The 22,391-nt window shown below is 49.4% G+C and overlaps 2 protein-coding genes across 2 annotated transcripts; both read right to left on the minus strand.

The window, feature by feature from the left end:
- Window positions 1–12,385: 12,385 nt before the first annotated feature.
- On the minus strand, window positions 12,386–13,981 carry LOC109743482 (uncharacterized). The gene has a single exon (XM_020302577.4). The coding sequence runs from the start codon at window positions 13,553–13,555 to the stop codon at window positions 12,455–12,457; it is 1,101 nt and encodes a 366-aa protein (XP_020158166.1). The 5' UTR covers window positions 13,556–13,981; the 3' UTR covers window positions 12,386–12,454.
- Window positions 13,982–21,538: 7,557 nt separating this feature from the next.
- Window positions 21,539–22,120, minus strand: LOC109743675 (uncharacterized). Its single transcript, XM_020302767.1, has one exon. The coding sequence runs from the start codon at window positions 22,118–22,120 to the stop codon at window positions 21,539–21,541; it is 582 nt and encodes a 193-aa protein (XP_020158356.1).
- Between the last annotated feature and the right edge of the window lie 271 nt (window positions 22,121–22,391).

Raw genomic sequence — 22,391 nt, forward strand, 5'->3', positions numbered from 1 at the left:
TTGGGTGTTCTCAAGTATTATAGTCCAAACACTGCCACCACTGCCCGACAGAACTTGTAGAAACACTCAATGGTGGTGGACTCGACCATGCGCCCATAGTCGTCGAGTGAATCACCAGGAGCTCCGTATGCAAGCATCCTCATCGCTGTCATGCACTTCTGGATCGAGGTGAATCCAAGTTTGCCGGTGCAATCCATCTTGCCCTTGAAGTAGCTGTCGAACTCCCGGATGGAATTCACAATCCTGAGGAAGAGCTTTCGGCTCATCCGATAATGGCGCCGAAATGTTTTGTCGCCGTGAAGTGGAGCATCGGCGAAGTAGTCGGAGTAGAGCATGCAGTAGCCTTCGAGACAATGCCGGTTCTTTGCTTTCATCCGCCCCAGCGCCGAGCCACCTCGCCGCGACTTTTCATTGCTCGCCAGCAGCTGGGCGAGGGCGGCGAGCACCATGAGATGCTCATCTTCCTGGACGTCGGCCTCGGCTTCCTCCTCCAGCAGCGAGGCGAGCGCTTCCTCGTCGTCCGAGTCCATCGCCGAGGCAGGCAAATAGCCGCGCCCCGTGGGCGTGTACCCGCCGCTAAACTGCCCCTCCGCGGCCGGAAACGGCGGCAAAAACGCCCAGCTGCTGGTGGAGGGGCTGCCTCGGCGAATCTCTGCTCTTTTTCCGGCGGGGATTGGCTATCTAGCGGTGAAGGGCGGTGGGCGGCGCAGGGATACAGCTAGTGGCGGCCGAGGGCGCGGGGGGTGGGAGGCGAGTCGGGGAAAGAAAAACTTGACTTTTCACTTGACGGTGTGGGCCAGCCACGCTTTTCCCTTGCGCCGGAGCCCCCGAGCGCCGGGTTCGTCCTGCGATCGCCGGGCCCAAAAACGGGCTGAACCGGCTGATTTTGGCGTCCGGGGGTGCGACTGGGGCGTTTTTTCGGCGCCGGCGCCGAAAAAGTAGCCTGAGAGGCCTGTTGGGGACGCGGCTGGAGATGCTCTTAGCACATCAACTGCCAAATCAAAGAGAAGAGGAGATAGAGGGTCCCCTTGTCTCAGACCTTGGTGGGTCTTGAAGTAAGGGCTCACTTCTCCATTCACTTTAACACTTACTTTCCTCCCAGAAATAGTTTTCATAATCCAGTTAATCCACTTATCAGGAAAAAAAATCATTTGCAGAGTTTGTAAGAGAAAAGGCCATTTGACTTTATCAAAAGCTTTGCGGAGCGGGGGTTCGCCCTTTGAGTGCACACCTTTTGTTTCCCTTAATTTTCTCAAAAGAAACGATCATATACAATTATGGTACAGGTGCAAATTAAGTAAAAGAAAAAAGTTGTACAAAAAAGGAGCGGTGGTGCTGTTCACGAGGACGGTATGAGATGAGGCCACAAATGAGGTGAACAAGAAGCACAAAGACACACACAAAATTCCTGTGTAGATCAGTACACTCTACGCAGCACTGCAGAGGCAAGTAGCGAGCATAGTATAGCAGCTTAAAAAGTTTGTCTGAGAGTGAAGTGCAGGTGAGGGGTTTGATTGGTTGCAGTGTCGCGCTCTCATGTAACCGATTGAGCATGGCACCACTCACTCACTCGCTCACAGGACTCATCCCAGCCTCTCCTGAAAAGCTCCGGTCCACAAGCTGCATGCTGCATTGCTGCTGCTAGCTACAGCTAGATCACACACTCAGCGGCTCCTCTTCACAGCAGCCACTGCTGGTTGGCTTGCTGTGCCGCCTGTTGCTGTCCCTTCCCTATCCTCTACGTCACACTTACTGCCGCCGCTACGCTACGACGACGAGGCCAAGGAGGACGACGTACTTTGGCACTTTTCAAGCTCCCTCCCTAGTGGTCGACAACGACGACGACGAGAGAGTCACTTCACTTCAGTGTGTTTGCACAGTGACACAGGTCATCAGTAACTCGCTATTCACCAGTGGCACCTGACTGGCCGCGCGCGTGTGGTCATCTAGCGCCGGCCGTGTGTGTATTGTAGCCATCAAATACTGATGAGGATCATAATGCTTTGTGGATATTAATTTGAGCTGATCTGGTTCTGGTGCCTGCGACGTCGTCGTCGACGTATGGCTATAATATCTCAGTGTGCGTAGCTACGAGCGGATAACGCTGGGAAGGAAAGGAGGTCATCGCAGCTAGCTAGGTCGGCAATTGGGTCTGACAGATTACTACCACTAGTGCTAGTAGTAGTAGCCAGTGCGTGCCTTGACAACGAACGCCCTCCCTTTTCTTCACAGACAAAACCAACCAGAGGTGCACAATTCTTCAGATTCAGCTCTACTAATTGATGAGGAGGTCGATCTGTGAGCTGTTAATTAAGTTCAGATGGCCTCATAAACTATCATGTACTAGTGGTGTGTACGTGTGGTACACTTGCAGTATGCACTTAGAGCATCGATCTACAGCCGTGGGTAGCAAATCCGACCCTCAAACATCCACGGATGCATGCGCCCGGGCGCGTCCGCGGACCGTGACCGGTCATCCCTCATACCCGAACCATATCCATGCAACTCATTTTCGAAAATAAATGTTAGTACCTTTTTGAAAATAAGTGCATGAACCTTTATTTTCATCTGCGTGAAGTGAACAACATTTTGCTTTGCTATATCCGAATGTTCGTGTAAGTTTAAAAAGTTGTTTCATACGATTCAAAAAAATATACATGACATTTGAAAAAAATGTTCAGTTGTTTCAATAAAAAATGTTTGTGACATTTCGAAGAACAATGTTTCCATAATAAAAAATGTTTGATTTGTATTTAAAATGTTTTAACATTGATTTAAAAAAATGCAGACATGAATTTCGAAAATATACATCTTGTATCTAAAAAATGTTCAAGGTGTATCCAGAAAATCTTACATGTGTATAAGAAAAATGTACAACATTGATTAAAAAAAAGTAGATATTTATTTTTTAGAACAATAAAAATAAAATAAATAAAAAGGAAAAAAACAGAGGAAATAACAAAACCGATAAGAAAACACACTGTAACAAAATGAAGTAAAAACAAACAAACAAAAGGTTCTAGAAACGGTCCCCACCAGCCCATAGAACGTCCCTAAAACCACTTTGATGGGCTGGCCTGTTCAGCATGTATGCATGGGCTTTCACTTTATTACCACGAGTTTTGGGCCGATCCTACTTTCTTCTTCCTCGAGACAGGACCATTGGCTCCTGCTTTAATGCCGGCGTTCATTCCTTCGTATGATTGGACATTTGACTAGTGATTCTTCAGCATGTGGGATATCCATGATCCGCCAAATCCAAGGGCCCAACACATATACTCCCTCCGTTCCAAAATAGATGACTCAACTTTAGTACAAAGTTGGGTCATCTATTTTGGAACGGAGGGAGTACCTATCTATCTGAAGTTGATGACGCAGCAAGGATATAAAAACAGCACAATCCTGAGCTGCACTGCACACACTAGTAGGTAACCAGAGGCCGCCGGTCTTATCCCTTCTCTTCTCACTCCCTTTCCAAATTGATTGTGCACATATATAGATGATAGATCGTCGAATGGGCATGGAAAAGGCGTCCATAAAAGGGGTGGCGCTGCTGCTCACGGGGCCGGGATGAGATGAGACGAGGCCACAGGTGAAGTGAAGGGTTGGCCTGCTGAGTGCACAAGAAGCGCACACACTCTCGCGAGCAGCTGAAAAGGTTTCTCTGGCAGAGAGTGAAGTGCAGGGTATATTGAGTGGTTGCAGCGTCGCGCCCGGCCGGGGTCTCTCTCTCTCTGTCTCGTGTCGCCCGCTCACTCACTCGCGGGACCTCTCCTGAAAAGCTCCCGACCTTTCCTCCGATCCACAAGCTGCTGCCTGTTGCTGTCCCTAGCTAGCTTCCCTGTCTTGCTCTACTTTACACTTGCTGCTGCTGCTGCTACGACAAGTAGGAGAGAGTGAGAGCCACTTCAGCTCACTGCTGTGTGTCACTAGTTACTGCGTATTCACACCAGTGGGCAGTGGCTTACTGCTGTGCGGTCATCTGGCGCCGGCCGTGTGCGTTTTGTGGCCACCAAATAGTGATGAGGATCACAGAGCTTTGTGGATATTAATTTGAGCTCTATCTATCTGGTCCTACTCCTGCCTGTGACGTCGAGGTCCTGGCTACTATTACTTTACTTTCTCCAAAGAGGATTGTGTATCATTATGGTACATGCGCCAATTACAATTAGGAAAAAGTTGTTCATAAAAGGGGTGGTGCTGGTGCTCACGGGGCCGGTATGAGACGAGGCCACAAGCGAGGCCAACGGATGGCCTTTTGAGTGCACAAGAAACGCACATACATACGTACACAGAAATCATGTGTACACTCTACCAGCGCAGCGCAGCGCAGGGCCAAGCGGCGAGCGGAGCAGCTCAAAAGTTGCTCTGAGACTGAGAGTGAAGTGCAGGGATTGGGAGGGAATTGGAATTGATTGGTTGCAGCGTCGCGCTCTCTCGTGTCACTCGCTCGCTCGCTCACTCACAGGACTCGATCCCAGCCTCTCCCGGAAAGAAAAGCTCCAAGCCTTTCCTCCGACCCACAAGCCGCATGCTGCTGCTAGCTAGCTAAGATCACACACACACACACACTCATCTTCACAGCATGCAGCCACTGCTGCTTCCGCCTGTTGTTCCCTATCCTCTACTTCGCACTTGCTGCTGCCGCTTACTACTACTGCTATTACTACAACGACGACGACGTACTTTGGCACCGGTGGTGGCAGGCAGGTGGTGACACGAGTCACCGGTAACTAGCTAGCTACTCGCAGTCACACTAGTGGCAGCTGACTGCGTGTGGTCGTCTGACGCCGGCCGTGTGCGTTTTGTAGCCACCAAATAGTGATGAGGAGGAGGAACACAATGCTTTCTGGATATTTATCCGAGCTCATCTGGTCCTGCCTACGACGTCGAGGTCTGGCTAGCTATAATCTCTCAGTATACGTAGCTACTACGAGCGGATAACGCCGGCAAGAAAAGGAGGTCGTCGCTGCCAGCTAGGTCAGCTAGCAGTTGGATCCGACACACTACGCTACTGGAGTAGATTACTACCACTACTAGTAATAGTAGTAGCCAGTGCGTACCTTGACAGCGAACGCCCTCCCTTTTCTTCAGACAACACCAACCAGAGGTGCACAATTCTTCAAATTGAGCTCTGACAATTTTACTAATCGTTGAAGAGGTCGATCTGTGAGCTGTTAAGTAAGTTCTGATGGCCTCATCGACTATCAAGTACTAGTGGTGTGTACGTGTGGTACACTTACTCGCAGTGGCAGATTCGTAGACTCGCAGTGGTACACTTACTCACCTTCACTTCATCGGTCTTATCGTCGGTGGTCATTAAGACAGCAGATGAAGGACGACATGGACTTGGACGCCGGGCGCAGCCGCCGTAGGATAGGTTTAGGGTCGGGTCTTTTTTTTGGTTCTAGATGTTCGAAATATAATGAAAATCCGTCATGTTTCTATAGATTCCGTCATGTTTGTATGAATCCGATCGAATTTGCATAGTTTCATATAGTTTCTGGAAAGACAGTTTGAAATCTATGCTGCTAGCGTCGGACAACATCCACGAACTGGTCTCTATATCCGTGAATGGATACGGGAAATTTTTTACGGGTTGCCGCTGGAATTCGGAAATGCCCTTAGCGACATAATTAAATGGAGGCGCGGGGTGTTAGACCGCTGTTCGTCAAAACTGTCGATGCGGACGCGTTGGCAACGTCGGCAACTGTCAACCGGAGCTAATCACTGACTTTTTAAAACCAAACGACGTATAGTACATAATAATTATATATACAGAAAAACTATGGATGTAAACGGTCGCATGTGCCCTGCATCGCTAACCTAATCTTGTGTAGGTTGATGGCTGGCCGACTGACTGACAGATCAGGGTTTCTCGAACAAACGATCTACATTTCTGCAATGCAATGACCATCAATCACCTACCTACCCACCTGATCAGCAGACACCAGCTTATTTATTTTGCTTCGGACAGGTTAAATATAACGGCCATGTCATTAATGAATTTTTCCACAGAAAGTTTATTCGCTACAGTTGCTGTTGCTGTTGAGTGTTTAACCCTACCCCTGCTCCCGAGCGGCACCGCCTCGCCGCACCGGAGCGCCCCCGCCGGCCGTCTCCCGTTCACTCCAGCGCATCCCCTCTCCCCGCCGCCGCCGGGGGCGTCGCAGGAAAAGCCTGTGTGCCGCAGCAGCAGCGGCGGCGTTTCTCCTCGGCCAACGATTTGGTCAGGACGGCAGCGGTCCGCGATGGCCGAATCTACGACAGTGGTGCGAGGCGGCGGCGGTGTTCGGCGACGGGTCCAGCGGCGGCGGCTTGGGCACCCGATCTGGGTCCAGATGGGCTTCGGGCAGGCAGCACTTGTTGATATCGTGTACCGTCCCGTCAATGGCATGCTGCTCCTGGGATCGACCCGCGTCACGAGGACGTCGGGGGCTTCGGCCCTGGACGTGGCGGTGGTGGCCGCCTCCTTCGCCGGAGATGGTCAGCCTGAGGCTGGGTGGTTGGATCTCCAGATCCGTCATCTAATCCCGACTGCGAGTTGGGGAGACAGAGTTGCTGGTGAAAATCGAGCCGATGGCGGCGTTTTGCGTCGTTACCTTGATGAAGACATCGTCGTGTATTTCTATCGACCCACTCGTGCTGCTTCGCGGAAAACCCTAAGATCTAGTCATCCAGATCGGACGATGGCGGTACTACGGTGTTGTTACTCTCTTGGGAGCGTCGTTTGTGGAGCCGCGCTGGAAGACAGAGGCAGGAGGTGAAGCGGCTAAGTCTTGCACGGAGCTTCGGTGGAGATGTCAAGTCATGCCTGACCGACAGGTGCTACGATGTGTCATGCTTGGTCGCCAGGTGCTACGCACGACAGATCTTTCAGAGTCTTCGCGTCTGGATGAATGCGCGCAGGGCAGTGGCCCCGTTGGGCGCCGTGGTGGCGTCGACGGATGTCTGGAATGGCAAGAATGATGTGGATCTCTATCTTGAAGATGGGTCAGCGGTCCGAGGATGATGGCGGCTTCTGGCTTCTAAGATGTGTGCATGTGGTGTGCGCTTTAGGTCTGCTGCACCGGCTGTTGGTCCCGATACGTTATGTGGATGGATCGGCGACGACACCGGTTTTAGATATGAAGGGTGAGAGCACTTCACATTATCAAGTTCTTAGATGTGTGTGATGGCTTGATGTATTTTCTTGTCAGACCTTTGTGTTATAATTAATAAAGATGGTTGTATGCATCGATAGATGCAGAGGCTGGGGTTTAACCTCCTTTTCCAAACAAAAAAGTTGCTGTTGAGTGGGACTGCCGTGTGTCGACCGTTCCTTCAGTTAGGTCCCGCCGTGGCTTTGGCCTCAGCGTGCCTGCACATGCCCACCCATAACCAAATCAATCAGTCCCGCATGTCTGCTAAGATATCAAGCGAGAGAAGCGCTCCAAATGTCCAACCCCTCGGAAAAGGAGCGGGGGCTGGACGGACGCCGGCGGAGCGACGTCACTCACATGGGGTGAGATGATGAGATGAGATGGCCGGCCGGTCGGCGGCAACGTGCATGCTGAGATCACCCCACCGCCACCGCCCGGAAACTACTAGTCTTCGCGACTCCAACTACTCTCAGCGTTTGATTTTGTAGTTCTGTGCTAGTAGCAGGGGTAGACTAAAATTCACTGTTTCCCCTGTTTTAACCATTTATTAACAGAGTTTAGCACAGTTTGACCTCCTTAAAAATATATCCTCATCTGACACTTTTGATGACGCCAGCATCCTCGTCTTTGGGTTGCATGAAAAACCTCGCTGGCGTTTCTCCCGTGGGACTTGGCTTCTTTGGCACAGGTCCAAATTTCACGAACCATGCATGGCGCTTTGCCGGGGGTAAACGCCATTTACCAGGCGTTTCTCGTATAACCCAAGCACCCACGATTATTGGTGTCACCAGAAAAAGACCGGATGAGGTTTTCTTTAAAGGAGGTCAAATTATGCTAAACTTTGACAAAGAGGTCAAAACAGTAATTTTGTCAGCAGCGGTACAGCCAACCCAGCGGAAGAAGTGCGCGTGCTACGCTAATGTACATTACATGTGTGATTAACTTGTCTTCTTACTTGAAAAGGAGGGTGTGAGATTAATCAGAAACTACAAATTAACTATTAGTGTGATGAATCTTTTTTTTTGGGGGGGGGGGGGGGGGGGGGGGTAGTGTGATGGATATAGTGATATTGTTTTTACTTCGTATAAAATATACACTAACGGAGTAATAGCTGGTCAAAGGTTTGTGCCAAGTATTCTGAAACAATGGGCATATTCGAGCTGCGTCTTCTAGGTGGACCCGCAAACCTCTCGCATGCGTCCGAACCGTGGAAGCCATCCAACGCGGACCTGTATCGGTCCGCAAACTGGTCCGGACGCGATTTTCTCCGCAACCTGGAGACAAAAGTGGGGGGGGGGGGGGGGGGGGTTTGCCGGAGTCTGGACTGATCCCAAGCCCTCTTCTTATCAAGCCCGACGCCGCCACCTTCTGTCGCCCCAAGACCGACGACGACTCCTTCGGCGCCGGGTCGGGCACCGATGACGGAGGAGGAGCCGTCGGCCAGCCCGACATGACCTACGAGGTCAACGTGAAGTCCAGGCTAGTTTAGGGTTTTTATTTTAAGGTCTTCAGTTCACTGGGCGAAATATCATCCAGTTTTATGTACAAATTATCCTACTTTCAATGAAATCCGTTGTGTTTATATCAAAATTTGCCTAACTTGATCGAATTTCGTCCAGTTAGTTTGAGTTGTTATGAAAATGTATGCAGCCAGTGTTAGATGGCTGCCTCCCGTATCCGTGTTCGCATACTGGTGGGATGGATGCGGGAGGAAATTTACGGGTTGGTGTTGGAGATGCTCTTATGAGTCAAGTTAGAAGTCCATGCATGGGAATTTTGAGCGGATGGAGTACTAGTATGATCATGCGTGCGTGCGTGTTTCTCCCTCTCTATCTGCTTGTACACACGCATGCCACACGCTGAAATTAACTAACTAGCTAGTATGAGATCTCTATCTGTCGGCAAAAGATCGTTAATTTAATTTGCTTCGAAAGAGATCGAAGATCGATGTATGTGGTGTGGATATATATTTGACTAATCAACTAAGCACTAGTAGTACTTGCCACAAGGATGGATAATGAAGCAATTAGCTGTACGTACTTGTACTAGTACCGCAAGCTACAAACGTATACCGTGGAGTTCATACGTGCACTTCACTTGCACCTTAATTACGGCCACAGGCGCCATTCATGCATGCCACTGGTTTTCTTGTGCGCATTTTTCGAGGCAGGCCATGTGGTACGTTCATGTACAGCACGTAGTAATCTCAATTACCGGAGAAAAAATGAAAAGGAAAGGCTTTGTACTCTCAAGATAAGATAGAGATACGCCTAGCGGCTACCATACGTATACAAGTATGGGCGTGGCCACACGGAAGTCGATAATGATCCGTACGCAATTTAATTAGGTGCGTACTGCCGATCGATAGCTCAGTTTTGTTGTACACTTGACTGACTATGGCAGTTAAAAGTCGTTGTACTAGAGCTGCCAGCTAGAAGTAGTAGTACTTGTAGCTAGTTCAAACTGGGAGCTTAAAACTAGCAAGAGAGAAAGAAGAAATGAACACGTGAGGATAATAACGCCACGAGACCATGCGAATGAGACTGATGCATGCCGCATCGATCTGTCCGTCCATTTGATGTCTTTCTTTCCCATTTGTTCTTTCTGTGCTGCTGTGATCAGTTAAAGTGCATGTCACGGAAAGTATACTTGCAGCCTGCAGGCGAGCTTGCAGCACCTGGCCGGTACCCATGCCGCCACACCTCTAAAGTTAACACTAGCATATATACCTTGCATGCATGGACACGTACCCGATCTCACCTTTTAACTACCTTCACCTCGTCCAGGCAAAATGTAGTATACCGGTTCGATCATTCCAATTAATTCATAGGATTTTGGTCCATGGTCCATAGTTCAGTTGACATCCAATTTATATCCAAAAATATCTTTGGGCACTTGGTTGTGGGATATATGTGAGAAACTCACTCTCTTCTCATATCATACTAGAGGCGTCCGCTTAATGCAGACACGGATCCATAATATGTTTTGAGTGGCAAAAGATTATTGAGTGAGAGAAATTTTGTGAAATTTGGAAAAACTAGACTTTTTTTTACTCATTTCGTTCCGAATTACTTGTCGCAGGTATGGATGTATCTAGATACATCCATTTCTACGACGAGTAATTTGGAACGGAGGGAGTACAAGAGAACATGCAACTTCTATTGCAATTTGAATATTTGAGACCCCCCACGGCCTACTATAAGCATAGTGAGGACCTTCTCTTGGTTTTAAGTTGGGCTCTTTGGCTCTCGATGAATGGTGTTGTTTCTTGAGGAAAAAATACCCCCTCCCCTTCAGATACACTCATGTGTGCACTGACTATTTACATGATCTATGCTCCATCAATCGAAACACAAGTAGTTGTTTATGGTGGCATGTATCTGGTTAGAGCAAGTGGAAATGACGATGTTTACCCTACATCGATGCCATGCAATTTAGTCTTCAAATTACCATCCAATACAATTGGCGGATGTCTTTTAAATTTTTTGAACCATGCCATGTTTACTTTTTGGTGTGTTTTGAACTTGCTGGTCTATGCGCATCTTCGCTATACAGGGGCATGTGTTTACTCCACTTTATCAAAAAAAAGGAGACAAATATGGATATAGCTTGAGTCATCCAAGTAAAATCACGGTGTTCTAGCTTCCTTTAGGATTCAAGAGGTCATGATATCTTCAGGTTATTCTCGTGACATAATAACTTTATATGAGAAACCGTTCAATTTCTGCAGGAATAATAGCTTCATCCGATTTGTTTGACCTCAACATTGGAATTTGCTTGACATTGTCGAATAAGCAATAATATATGCTTGGGTGCATCAACCAAGCATAGGTTGGGGGTTGATCCTCCTATCTAAAAGAAACCTCCATCCTATTACGGGCCTCCAGTAATTTGTCTGGCTAGCTAGCTAACACAAACAACATAGCACACACTAATTATAACGGGAGGATTATATGCACTTGGCAGCTAGCGCAAGCCCATGGAGGTAGGTTAATTTGTTAACTATGTCATCTGTTCTTGCTGACGATATTGTACCTATTACTTAACTTGCTTCAGGAGCTGGCTGGCTGCTGGCTAGCTTTCAAACAAGACAAGCTCATCTCCAAGGAAAAGAACCTGATGCATATGCTGGCCCTTTGATTTACTTGGTGGTGGAGAAACCAAACCACAAGATGCATGTATCCAAAACACATCTCATCCGTCCAAAGTAGTTCTAGCTAGCTAGTGTATCCAAAACACATCCCATCCACCCAAAGATAGTGATACGAGCTAGCTAGGTAGCAAGTCATACATCCATATATACACACAAACATATGCGCATATACATGTACATGTGTATGCACAGATATGCCAAATTGCCCAACACACACACACACACACACACTCACCTCATGCGTCACTAGCTAGCTTAGCCAAGATAGATAGAGCATCTACATACATGCTCAACTAGCTACCTCCCAATTAATTGCCCCCCTTTTTGCTTGCACCGTACCCTCTCTATATTCCCTTTCCAACTTTGCCTACTTCACTATCCATATCTTTCTCAGTTAACCAACTGCAACAAGCTACTAGATACTAGCTGACTTGATCAAGAGGAAACGTGCATGCATGCGCCACCACTCGAAACGACTGTCCACTTGATGAATTAAATTAAATGTAATTAACAATGAAGCAAACAGTTTAAGAAGAGAAAACGTTCACTGATTAATCACCTCATCAATTGATCGATTAATTAACTTACAAGTTTAAATAAATATAGTTTGTACAATATAAAATGTGCCTTTTTGTACTTGCATGTGGGCAGTTGCCACTTAACTAATAGGGCTGAACTAAGCATAGAAAAGAAACGCAAAAGGTGGATAGTAGTAGGCCACAACATTGCACCCACTCCCTTAATTTCCATCACATTTCAGACAACCCCCACCACTCACTCACTTGCTCACTCACTCACTCGGCCGGCCTCATGCACACACACTCATCGATCCAACTGGCCAAACCTTTTCCTTCTGCTCACAGGTCACAAAGTGGAATTTTTTTCATTCCAATTTATATATTTCAGCACCAATATACATGCTCGATCGTGTTTACATGGTACATATACATGTGGATGTGAATTAGTCTAAAATAGTCAACCTTACGCCAAAGAATCGAAAGAATCAATTGTATGTTACAGTTTTCCTTGATATGTTCCAAGGAGCAAATTTGTAAGTATGTAATTTTGTATAGAAGAGGAAGAAGAAGAATGATCGGACAATCAATCCGTGTTAAGAAAAGTAAAGAATTCGTGAGGCCAGCTGCATGCGGCGTGCCGATCAATAATGGCAATCCACCAGCGCGGCGGAAGCGGCCGTGAGCATGAGCCGTTTCTTGCCGCTGTCGAACGGCCCGAGGCCGAGCACCACCGGTGCCGCCGATGGTGGTGGTGGTGGTGGCGGGTGTGAGACGCACTCCTCGTCGGACGGCGCCGGCAGGTTGAGGTCGAGCTCCAGGTTGATGCCGGCCGGGGTGCTATCTTTCTTCGTCGTGGACGCGGGGATCGTGGTCACCGCGGTAGTTGCGATGGTGCGATCGGCCGGCGCGTGTAGCGGGCGGTGGCGCCGCATGTGCCCGCCTAGCGCCTGCCCGGAGGCGAACTCGGCCCCGCATATGGAGCACTCGTGCACCCGGAGCCTGTTGGTGTTGACGGCGTTGCAAACGGCGCTGCCGCCGTTGTTGAGGCTCAGCACGGTGGTCACGTCCGGGCCGGCGTCGAGCTGAGGCGGTGGGGGCGGTGGCGGCGACGCTGTAGTCATGATCTGCACCAGCGGTGGCGTCGCCGTCTTCGTCGACGGTGGCTTGGACAGCTTGGCGATGGCGACGCTGGTGGCGTTGGCGGCGGTGTCGTCGTCGGCTCCGGCGAGGCGTGGCTTCTTGTGGCTGGCGCGGTGGCCGCCGAGGGCCTGGAAGGTGGGGAAGCACTTGTTGCACGTCTTGCACTCGTACACGTAGAAGCCGGCCCTGACGCCGTCCGCCGTGGTGGCCGCCTCCGTGTACTTACGGCTGGTGTACCTCTCCGTCTTGGTCGTCGACATCACCGCCGGCGCGGGCAGAGGGCCGGGCGGAGGAAGCGACGGCGTCCCCTGCCGGGCCTCCAGCGGCACCGTCGCGGGCGGCGGCCTCGAGTCGACGACGACTCCGGGCGGCGCCGCGCCCTGGGCGAGGAGGATGAGGCAGTGGGCCATGTCCTCCTCCTCGGTGGTGGTGCTCTCGGAGGAGGAGGCGGAGGAGCACGCCATGGCGGCCACCGGCGGCGTCTGGTGGCGCGGCCTCTTGGTGCGCTTCCGCTTCACGACGGCACCGCCGTGCTGCTGCAGCCGATCGTCCACGGTCCCCTCCTCCCGGAAGAGCACGAGCTCCATGGCCGACGCTTGCATGTCGCCGAAGTAAAGAGAGGCGTGGAGGGAGAGGGAGGGAGAGGAAGAGAGTGGCAGGCAGGCAGGCAGGCAGGTGGGGAGGGAGGCTGGCTCTGTGGTTTTTATGGCGGGAGGAGAGGGAGAGGGACAAGTGGAGCTACGCTACGCTGGCTAGAGAGAGAGAGAGAGAGAGAGAGAGAGAGAGGCGTTTTGCCTTGCACATATAACAAAGGGAAGAGAAGAGATGGATCCGGCAGCTACTACTCTAATCAATGGAAGTTTCTTTTGGCCTCTAATCAATGGACAAGCAAGCCTAGCCTAGCTAGATAGATAGCTTTCTCTCTCTAGAGATGAGAGAAAATAAAAACACCCCACACACAACGAGAGAGAGAGAACAAGAGGGATGTCTGGAGAAAACCTAGCCGGCTTTGTCTTTTGGATGCCTCTCTTCTCAACTCTTATAACCTCCCCTCTCTCTCTATATTGTCTAGAGAGAGAGAGGGGGAGTGGTTTTGGTGGTTAATTGCTAAGTGCTATTGTTAGAGAGGGTGGAAACTAGTAATAGTAGAGGGGTTAATAGACCGGTGGCCAAGGGAGCTGAGTGGAAATAGCTAGGGGAGGGGATCGATATTATGGGTGTGATAGAGCTGGCTTAATGCCCATCCCCTCCTCACTTAGGCAAGCCCACTTGTGGACAATCCATGGCCATGCATGGCTACCCGCCTAATTTCTTTCATGTGCAAAACATGTCTAGCCACTACTGCTCTCAATTAATAGCAACCCTTAACTTAGGCTGCCCATCCTCTTTTTTCTCTCCAACTGCTTAATTAGCCACTCCCTCTCTCTCTGTGCATCCTAATTAAGCAGTGTGTAGTGAAGGTTAATCTTGTGATGAAGCAAAGCTAGCTAACAAGCAAGCTTGCTAGCTAGGTGAATGAATTTGGAGTATGTTTGGTTGCCACTACATGTGGAGAGAAGGTAGAGGGAGGGAGAAAGGGATCCAATTGGAGGAGTGGTGAGTGAGTACTAGTATTTGTTAATTAGGTGCTATAGTGGTAGCAACAGCAACAAGCCAAGAAAAGAAGGGATGGAAGCAAGCTCAATATTCCTCTGTGCATGTGTGATTCCTGGGGTGTCATGGTGCTGCACTGCAAGCCTGGATTGATCAGCCTCTCTGCACCCAGCTCAAACTAATTCCATCCCCTAGCTACTTTTCTTCCACTACTACTTTTCTTTTTTAGCAAACATACATATAATAAGCATGTGGCTATTAATTTAGTTGGTGAAAAAAATCCTTGCAAATCCACGCGATATGATCTCTTAATTTTAGTACATGTTTGATGGTTTCTTGTTAATTTCCATTATTTTTTGTTGAGGAAAAACCGCACAGACAGACAGTTGTGTTGAGCAATATAATTCCACTGATCATGAACAGCTAGCTAGCTACGTTGCTTGGCAGTTGGCAACTACAATTAGGAGGTAGTGGGGTAGTGGTGGTGGTGCAGCTGCAGATGCATTTGTCCCCAGCCAGTGTCCAGTAGCCACACACAGGACACACACACACCAGAAAAGAAAACTCAAAAATACCTGCAATTATTAATTTGTTCTAAAGTATTTGCACCCCTCACCCAAAATGTTTGTTTCCGACCTGTCCATCGATCACCTACCCTTTTAATTGCACTGTTTATTAATAGGAACAACTAATTGCTTGAATTTTAAGCTATACAAAAATCTCCAGTCCTCTGATGCAAATGGCCCATCTAATATGGTGTTAGTTAGAGGTCACACTGATTATGTGGTACTTCCTTTTCTTACTTCTCGGGATGGCTAGATTTGGGTTGGTGGTACTAGCTAGAGGTTGCTGTGGCTACACTATCTCAATCAAAATAACATATTAGCAGTGCCGTCCTCTCCAAATTAATCGAGTCACACACACTTCAATCACTAATCCTGTGCGTATACGTACGTACGATGACATATACTTCAGAACCAATAACCATACACGTCTATAAAAAAAAGTGTACTCATCTACCAAAATAGCAGTGGCGTGGTTTAATCTTACTATATTTAATTTGTTATACGCACATAAACTAATTATATTATACCAATATATTTATGCATAACATGATCATAAACCTATTAACTAAATTATCTCGGATACGTCCAATCTTTTTTTCTTCAGTTTGAAGAAGCGATCGATGTGCCATGTTGTGTGAGAGAAGTCAACGGTTGAGGAGAGAGGGATATATGGTTGAGAGTGATTAAACTAAATTAATCAACCGTGATTCTTGACGTGATCCTGGATCGTTGTTTGTTGTGTGGGGCAACAAGAAACCCCCCTAAAAAAATTGCACCCGTCCAATTCGGTGGATGATGCTGCGGTGTGTGGTGGGGGCAAGCAAGGCATCACTTGGCTTAGTTGGAAGCCGGTTAGCTTCCTTTCTCTCTCTAGCACACTACCTCTCTCTCCCTCTCTTTCTCTCTCTAGATCTCCCTCATCACATAGAGAGAGAGAGAGAGAGAGAGAGAGAGAGAGAGAGAGAGAAACACATGCATGCATGTCCACACTAGCTGGTCACTCACTTGCACTGCAATCCAGAGTGAGTGAGCAGTAATGGATGCCTTTCTTCCTTTCCTGCTTTGCCATAACTTAATTATTAATCAGCTGAGCAGTGCAGGAAAGATGGGCGGCCATGGGCCTGCCCCCATGATCCTGCCCATGATTGGCAATTAGCCGAGTTGTCCCACATGTGGAACCCTAGCTTTAAGGATCAGTCATTAATCAGTGCTTGTATTTGCTAGGCTAGCCAGGCCGCTTAAGCAGCCCCATGAGTGATCAGTGTGTGGGTGTCTGTATATGTGATCATCCAAAAGATTCAGAAGTACTTTAAAATTATTCCTCCTCAGTACCAGACCATGAACATGCCAAGCCACCATCTCTAAAAAGTCAATACTAGTAAACTATTATTAATGGACTGGCTAGTACTTGATTGTGAGCCATGATCAACTTGCTTGCCAAGCTCAGATGGCGTGACACTCCAATTGAGTGTGTTAAATTAACTTAGCTACCTAATTGCCGTGCACGGGCTAACAGGTGAACGGGCTCCTGCCTCCCGTTGCCGCTGCCGATCTGCCTCGTCTTCTGTTGCCTTAAGGTCATGGAGGCACGACGGATTTTGGCCCTTGCCGACGGGAGGGCTTTGTTTTTGTTATTTTTTAAAGTTTGATTAGGGAGGCTCCATGAAAATGGAACAAGGTTCTCCCATCTAACCCTCATCCCGGCGGTGTGTTTAGCATCATTAAAGGACGTGATGTGTCCCTGACAGATCTCGCGTGATCCGGTTGGCGTTTGTCTTCGGTGGATCCACCTGGATCAGGCGTTCATTTGTGTGTGTTCGTGTGTCTACAGGTTGGATCCTCCCGATCTACACTTCTCTTCATCAGCAATGGTTGTTATTTTGGTGCGCTCATCCTGTGGGGCCTCAGCACGGCCACTTTTCGATTATCTATTACAACAAGCTTTGCCCATCTTCGATGAGAAAGGGGCGATCAATGGCGGTGGCACACCTTCGAAAGGTAGTCTACGGATGTGGATGTAGTCTTTGTTACTTCTGGTGTTATTTGTACTAACTTGACAGTTGATGAATAGATAAAAAATACAAAAAAGAATTTAACTTGTTTTTTTTAGAAAAGGGGGATGGCACACCTTCGAAAGGTAGTCTACGGACGTGGATGTAGTCTTTGTTACTTCTGGTGTTATTTGTACTAACTTGACAGTTGATGAATAGATAAAAAATACAAAAAAGAATTTAACTTGTTTTTTAGAAAAGGGGGATGGCACACCTTCGAAAGGTAGTCGACGGACGTGGATGTAGTCTTTGTTACTTCTAGTGTTATTTGTACTAACTTGACAGTTGATGAATAGATAAAAAATACAAAAAAGAATTTAACTTGGTTTTTTTAGAAAAAGGGGATCACCCCTGACCTCTGTGCCATTAGGATGCACACAACCATGTTTAACTTAGTTTATTAAAACTTGTGACCGGGCCTCTGTTACAAGCCTTGGGGATAGCTGCTTAATCGGCAAACCAAATTGAGTATAAACCATCCAGGCTTCACCAGACCAGAAAGATCGGTGCGTGTTTTACTTCTCTTTGATCAAACTAGATATAGAGAGAGAAACACTTGCGTTTAGTCGGTTGATCAACAAGTCATGAGCAACAGTTAAGCGGTGCGAAAATATGAGTTGGGCGGTGGATGTTGGGCTCGTGTAACCATCCACCCATCACGACGTGGACACGTACGTACCCATGTGAGAGAGAGGGAACAGAAACTGCATGAAATCTGCCGGTGGAGGGAGGAAAAATACAGTGCACATATAGTGGTTGGGAATATATATTAGGGGTGAGATGGAGATGGAGACGGAAGCGGCAAACATGTGGTGCTGTTCATGGACACCCACCATGCACACACACCAGCGGTGCTGGATGGATCGAGCTCAGCTGCTGGATGACGAGTAAAGTAGTAGTGGGACACTCGACAGTAGCCAGCACTGTCATCACTTGCACCAGCAGCAGGGGGAGGACACTCATGAAAGAGATCTCAGAGGGTGGCATGACAAGATGATCTCTCAAAAAATATGTGTTTATTTCTCTGTTTATCTGTGTGTGTTCAGTAATTAGTCATGATGGGAGTTAACAAAGCGGCGACACCTGTGCAGGGTAGAGTAGCTGGGATTTGACAAGTTGGAACAAGCTTGAGACTGAAAAAATGATTAAAGATTTTTTTACAAAAATGATTAATCATGGAAGCAGACTTGGTGAGAGCTTGCTTGCTGATGGAGGAGTATGATTGGTGCAAAAAATTCAGATTAGTGGCGTGGAGTGAAGGGAGGGAGAGAGCTAGTCAATGGCCTCTCCTCTCCTCCCTCTAGTAGTCAAGTCTGTTGCCGCATGCCACTCACCTTCACCTTCAGCTTAGGGGTGCGGCAAGTGTTGTTGTTGTTGTTGAGATGTTGTTGGCTTTGCTCATGGGCAACCACTCCTCCATCCATCCATCCAGCTACTGATTGGTGGCTTGTTAATATTCCAGGGGCACCATGTCCATGCATGCATGTGGCCAGAATCACCCCTTGTTCCCGCCCTCAAGCTATGCTTCATGCATGCATGGTTGAGTGCATGTTGCAGCAACATGACACATGCGAGATATTCTAATGCTCTCTGTGGCTGCTTCAACAAACATCTTAGCTTGTGGTGCCACAGACTTGCTTCTTTCAACTGCTTCTCCAGTCCAGCAGTTTCTATATGTTTATCTTTTTAGCGCGTAGATTTTTTTTTAGAAAAGGAGGACGACCCCCGGCCTCTGCATCTGAGCGATGCATACGGCCATTTTATTAATTATTCTCATAAGACAAAGCCGCTCCACCTCCCGCCTCTGACTTCCAGCACTGCTCCACAAACGATGCGCCCAAGAGAGAAACGACACCGCCGTGCCGCCATCGTCCGATCTGGAACACCAGATCCTAGGGTTTCCCCCGGAGCAGCACGACTGGGTCGACAGTAGTTACACGACGATGCCTTCATCAAGGTAACGGCCTAGAACGCCGCCATCGCCCGCCATCGGCTCAGTTTTCACCGGCAACCATGTCTCCCCAACTCGCAGCCGGGACTAGATGATGGATCTGAGATCCAATCACCAAGCTTCTGGCCGGCCACCGCCGACGAAGAAGATGACCACCACCACTGGCTACACCGGGTAGAACAGATCTGCCATGGGTGCCGCTAAGCAGTCCACCAGGCCCTCGACGCCGCCGCCGATCTAAAGCCAGATGACATGCCGCCAAAGACCGCATCGCGTCGCCGCCTGATCCAGGCTAGCTACCGCCCGTGGCCCGAGGCAGGGCCGACTGCCGCCGCCGTCGAAGCCAACGTCGTCGCTTCTAGATCGACCGCACCTCCACGCATGTTGGGGCCCCGCCACCCCTGAGACGCGGGAGGGAGGAAGAGCCCCTGCCACCGCCGGCGGCCTCCGGGCGCAAGCCGGCGGCGTCCTCCGGCGGCGGCGGGAGGAAGGGAGAAAGATGGGCTAGGCCCGGCGGCGGCTAGGGTTGGGGAGCCCCCGAGTCGCCCGAGCGGGGGGCGACGCGGGGGGCGCGGGGGAGAGTCGTTTCGATATGTCTAACTTTACCCTTTAGCGCGTAGATAAGAGAAGGGATAAGAATAACAAGATAGATAAGCCCAGTTCCAGGAATCTTATATGTTTTCGTCCTCAAAATGTACTTGGCCATCTACCTGTTGGACAGAGGAAAAAGAGAACAAGCAAACAAACAGAATCATATGTATGCTCTTGTAATTCCAAATTAAGCTGCCCGTAGAAATATTTTAGAAATGCAAATAATTGACAGATAATTATGTATATTTCTTAAACAAATAAAAGCCACACGTTTCGGTTGCTCATGGCCAGCAATCTAGTACCACTCCACTGCCTAGTCTCTGCCCAGTGCCACTCTAGTCTTATCCAACAACACAGGAGGAAAACAGATTCCACGGAAAGAACCTAGATAGATGTTTCCCCTTCATCCGCGGGACCGTCGATTACGACCTGGGATGAACCGCCAAATAACATCTAGGATAGGCCAGATGAAGATAACAATCCTTGGCCTTTCTTTTTTCTTTCTCGCTTTCCCCTTTTTCAAAAAAGTTGGTCTGGGATTTGGCTAAGCCGACCACACGATATATATATTCACCTTTTCGGATAAATGCCGACGTTAAGTGGCTCACGACACTGTCCGGCCCAACCCTGAGCTACATCGAGGTGGGATTAAGACTGCGTTTGGCATTGCGGTGGATTGTGATAACACAGCTTATCCAAGCAGAGTTTTTGTCTATTTCAGAGTTTGTTTGACCAAACTACCAACTTATCTCCCTTTTTTGCCTATTTTTGTTTTACAACAGATCATAACATAAGCAACCGTAAGCTGGGCCTAAATAATCAGAATTATTTCAGAAGGTTAATTAGTCATGTGGATGCCTAACTAAGTGACTATCTAAGACCATAACTAGTTTGGTGACCGGCCGGCCGAAACAGAGTGTGGCTGCGGGTTGGTCATTCACCAACTCCTTTTGCTGGAGCTCACTCAACTGATCGTCCTCTTGCTTGTATGATTGGGAACGGGCAGTGGAGTGGGGACATCGTCCTCTTGGCCTGCTTTCAGCCCCGACCTAAACCATGCTTCCAAAATTGGCAATTCCGGTAGCTGCCATGTCAGTCGTCTTTACCAGTACTGGTCTTTACCGCACGTCTATCATGTGCAGATCCGGCTCGCATCTACGAGTCTGCCACTGTGAGTCAGTGTGCCACACGTACACACCACTGGTACTTGATAGTTGATGAGGCCATCTGAACTTGTAATTAACAGCTCACAGATCGACCTCTTCAACGATTAGTAGAGACGAATCTGAAGAATTGTGCACCTCTGGTTGGCTCTGTCTGAAGAAAAGGGAGGGCGTTCGTTGTCAGTGTACGCACTGCCTACTTAGTACGTACTACTAGTGGCAGTAATCTACTCCAGTAGCGTGGTGTGTCAGACCCAACTGCTAGCTGCGACGACCTCCTTTCCTTCCCGGCGTTATCCGCTTGTAGTAGCTACGTATACTGAGAGATTAGAGCAACTCCAATGGGACGATCCCTTTCATCCGCGGGCGTCCGTTTGGGTTGGCGTAGACAAAAAAGCCGGCCCAACGCGCCGACCCAAACGGACGCGCGTCCGCTTTCGTCTGCCTGCCGACCCATTCTCGGCCCATTTTTGAGCCTGATTTGCGTCGGCGCGGACATAATACGGACGCGCGCGCGCTCGCCATCTTTCCTCACCGGGCCCGCTGGTCGGTGGCACAGTGGATTCACACCCTCGCCCGCTTGCTACGTCGCCGACGCCGTCGGCCATTTTTTCAGATTAAAATGGATACATAGATAGTTCTAGCGTACACAGATAAAAGAAAAAGACCACTAGTCGTCGCTTTCTGACTCCGACTCGGTAATGTCCTCCTCTGACGTCTGAAGGTAGGCGTCAGCAAGCTGCTCGTCTTCAATGTCCCAACCCGACGTTTCTCGTAGCTCCAGTTTCAATTGAGTTGTCTGCTTCCGCGAACGCTTGTCCTTCCGATAGGCGGCTCGCTCCCTCCTCCTCGCGTCCCTCTCCGATCTCAATTGCTTGTAGAACTGGCGCTCGTAGACGATGTCCTGTGGGAAGCCTCCGCGCCACACCACCAAGGCTTCCACGTCCTTCTCTGCGATGGCGACGCGACGCTGCCGTCTCCGGTGGACATGACGATCCTCGTCGGTGAAAAGCTGCGGGAGAGGCGCCAGTTCCTGCGCCCGCTGGCTCGACACATTAGGAAAATTCATATCCCGACGAGGCCTCAGGAGGCGGCACGCCGCCGCGTCGTGCGCGCGGGCCGCCTCCTCTGCGGTGTCGAAGGTGCCGAGGACGAGACGTTTCTCGCGAAACCAGATCTCGGCGGGGAAGGCGCCGGAGCGGCGCTCGCGGACTCCGCGAAAATCCGAAGCGCCCAGGCGACGGATCGACATGGTGGCACAGATGCGGCGAGAGTGGGCGGCGGACAGAGTGTGGAGGGAGCGCCTTCTTTATAGCGAGCGCCGGCCGCGGCGTGCGCGCGAACCTTTTCGGCGCGCTGGAGCGCCAAAACCAGCGCGCGCTAGGCCGCTTTCCCCCACGCGCGCGAACCTTTCCCGCGCGCTGGAGCGCCAAAACCGGGGCGACGGCATGATCTTAAACGCGCGCGGTCATGAAATGGGTCGGTCCGTTGGACGCACTGCCGACCCAAAACTAAAAAAGGGC

Source organism: Aegilops tauschii, chromosome 6, assembly GCF_002575655.3.
Source record: "Aegilops tauschii subsp. strangulata cultivar AL8/78 chromosome 6, Aet v6.0, whole genome shotgun sequence".
Lineage (NCBI taxonomy): Eukaryota > Viridiplantae > Streptophyta > Magnoliopsida > Poales > Poaceae > Aegilops > Aegilops tauschii.

What these genes read in the sequence shown, in the direction of transcription:
- LOC109743675 (XM_020302767.1), bottom strand. Translation starts at nt 22,120, where the DNA reads ATGTCGATCCGTCGCCTGGGCGCTTCGGATTTTCGCGGAGTCCGCGAG.
- LOC109743482 (XM_020302577.4), bottom strand. Translation starts at nt 13,555, where the DNA reads ATGCAAGCGTCGGCCATGGAGCTCGTGCTCTTCCGGGAGGAGGGGACC.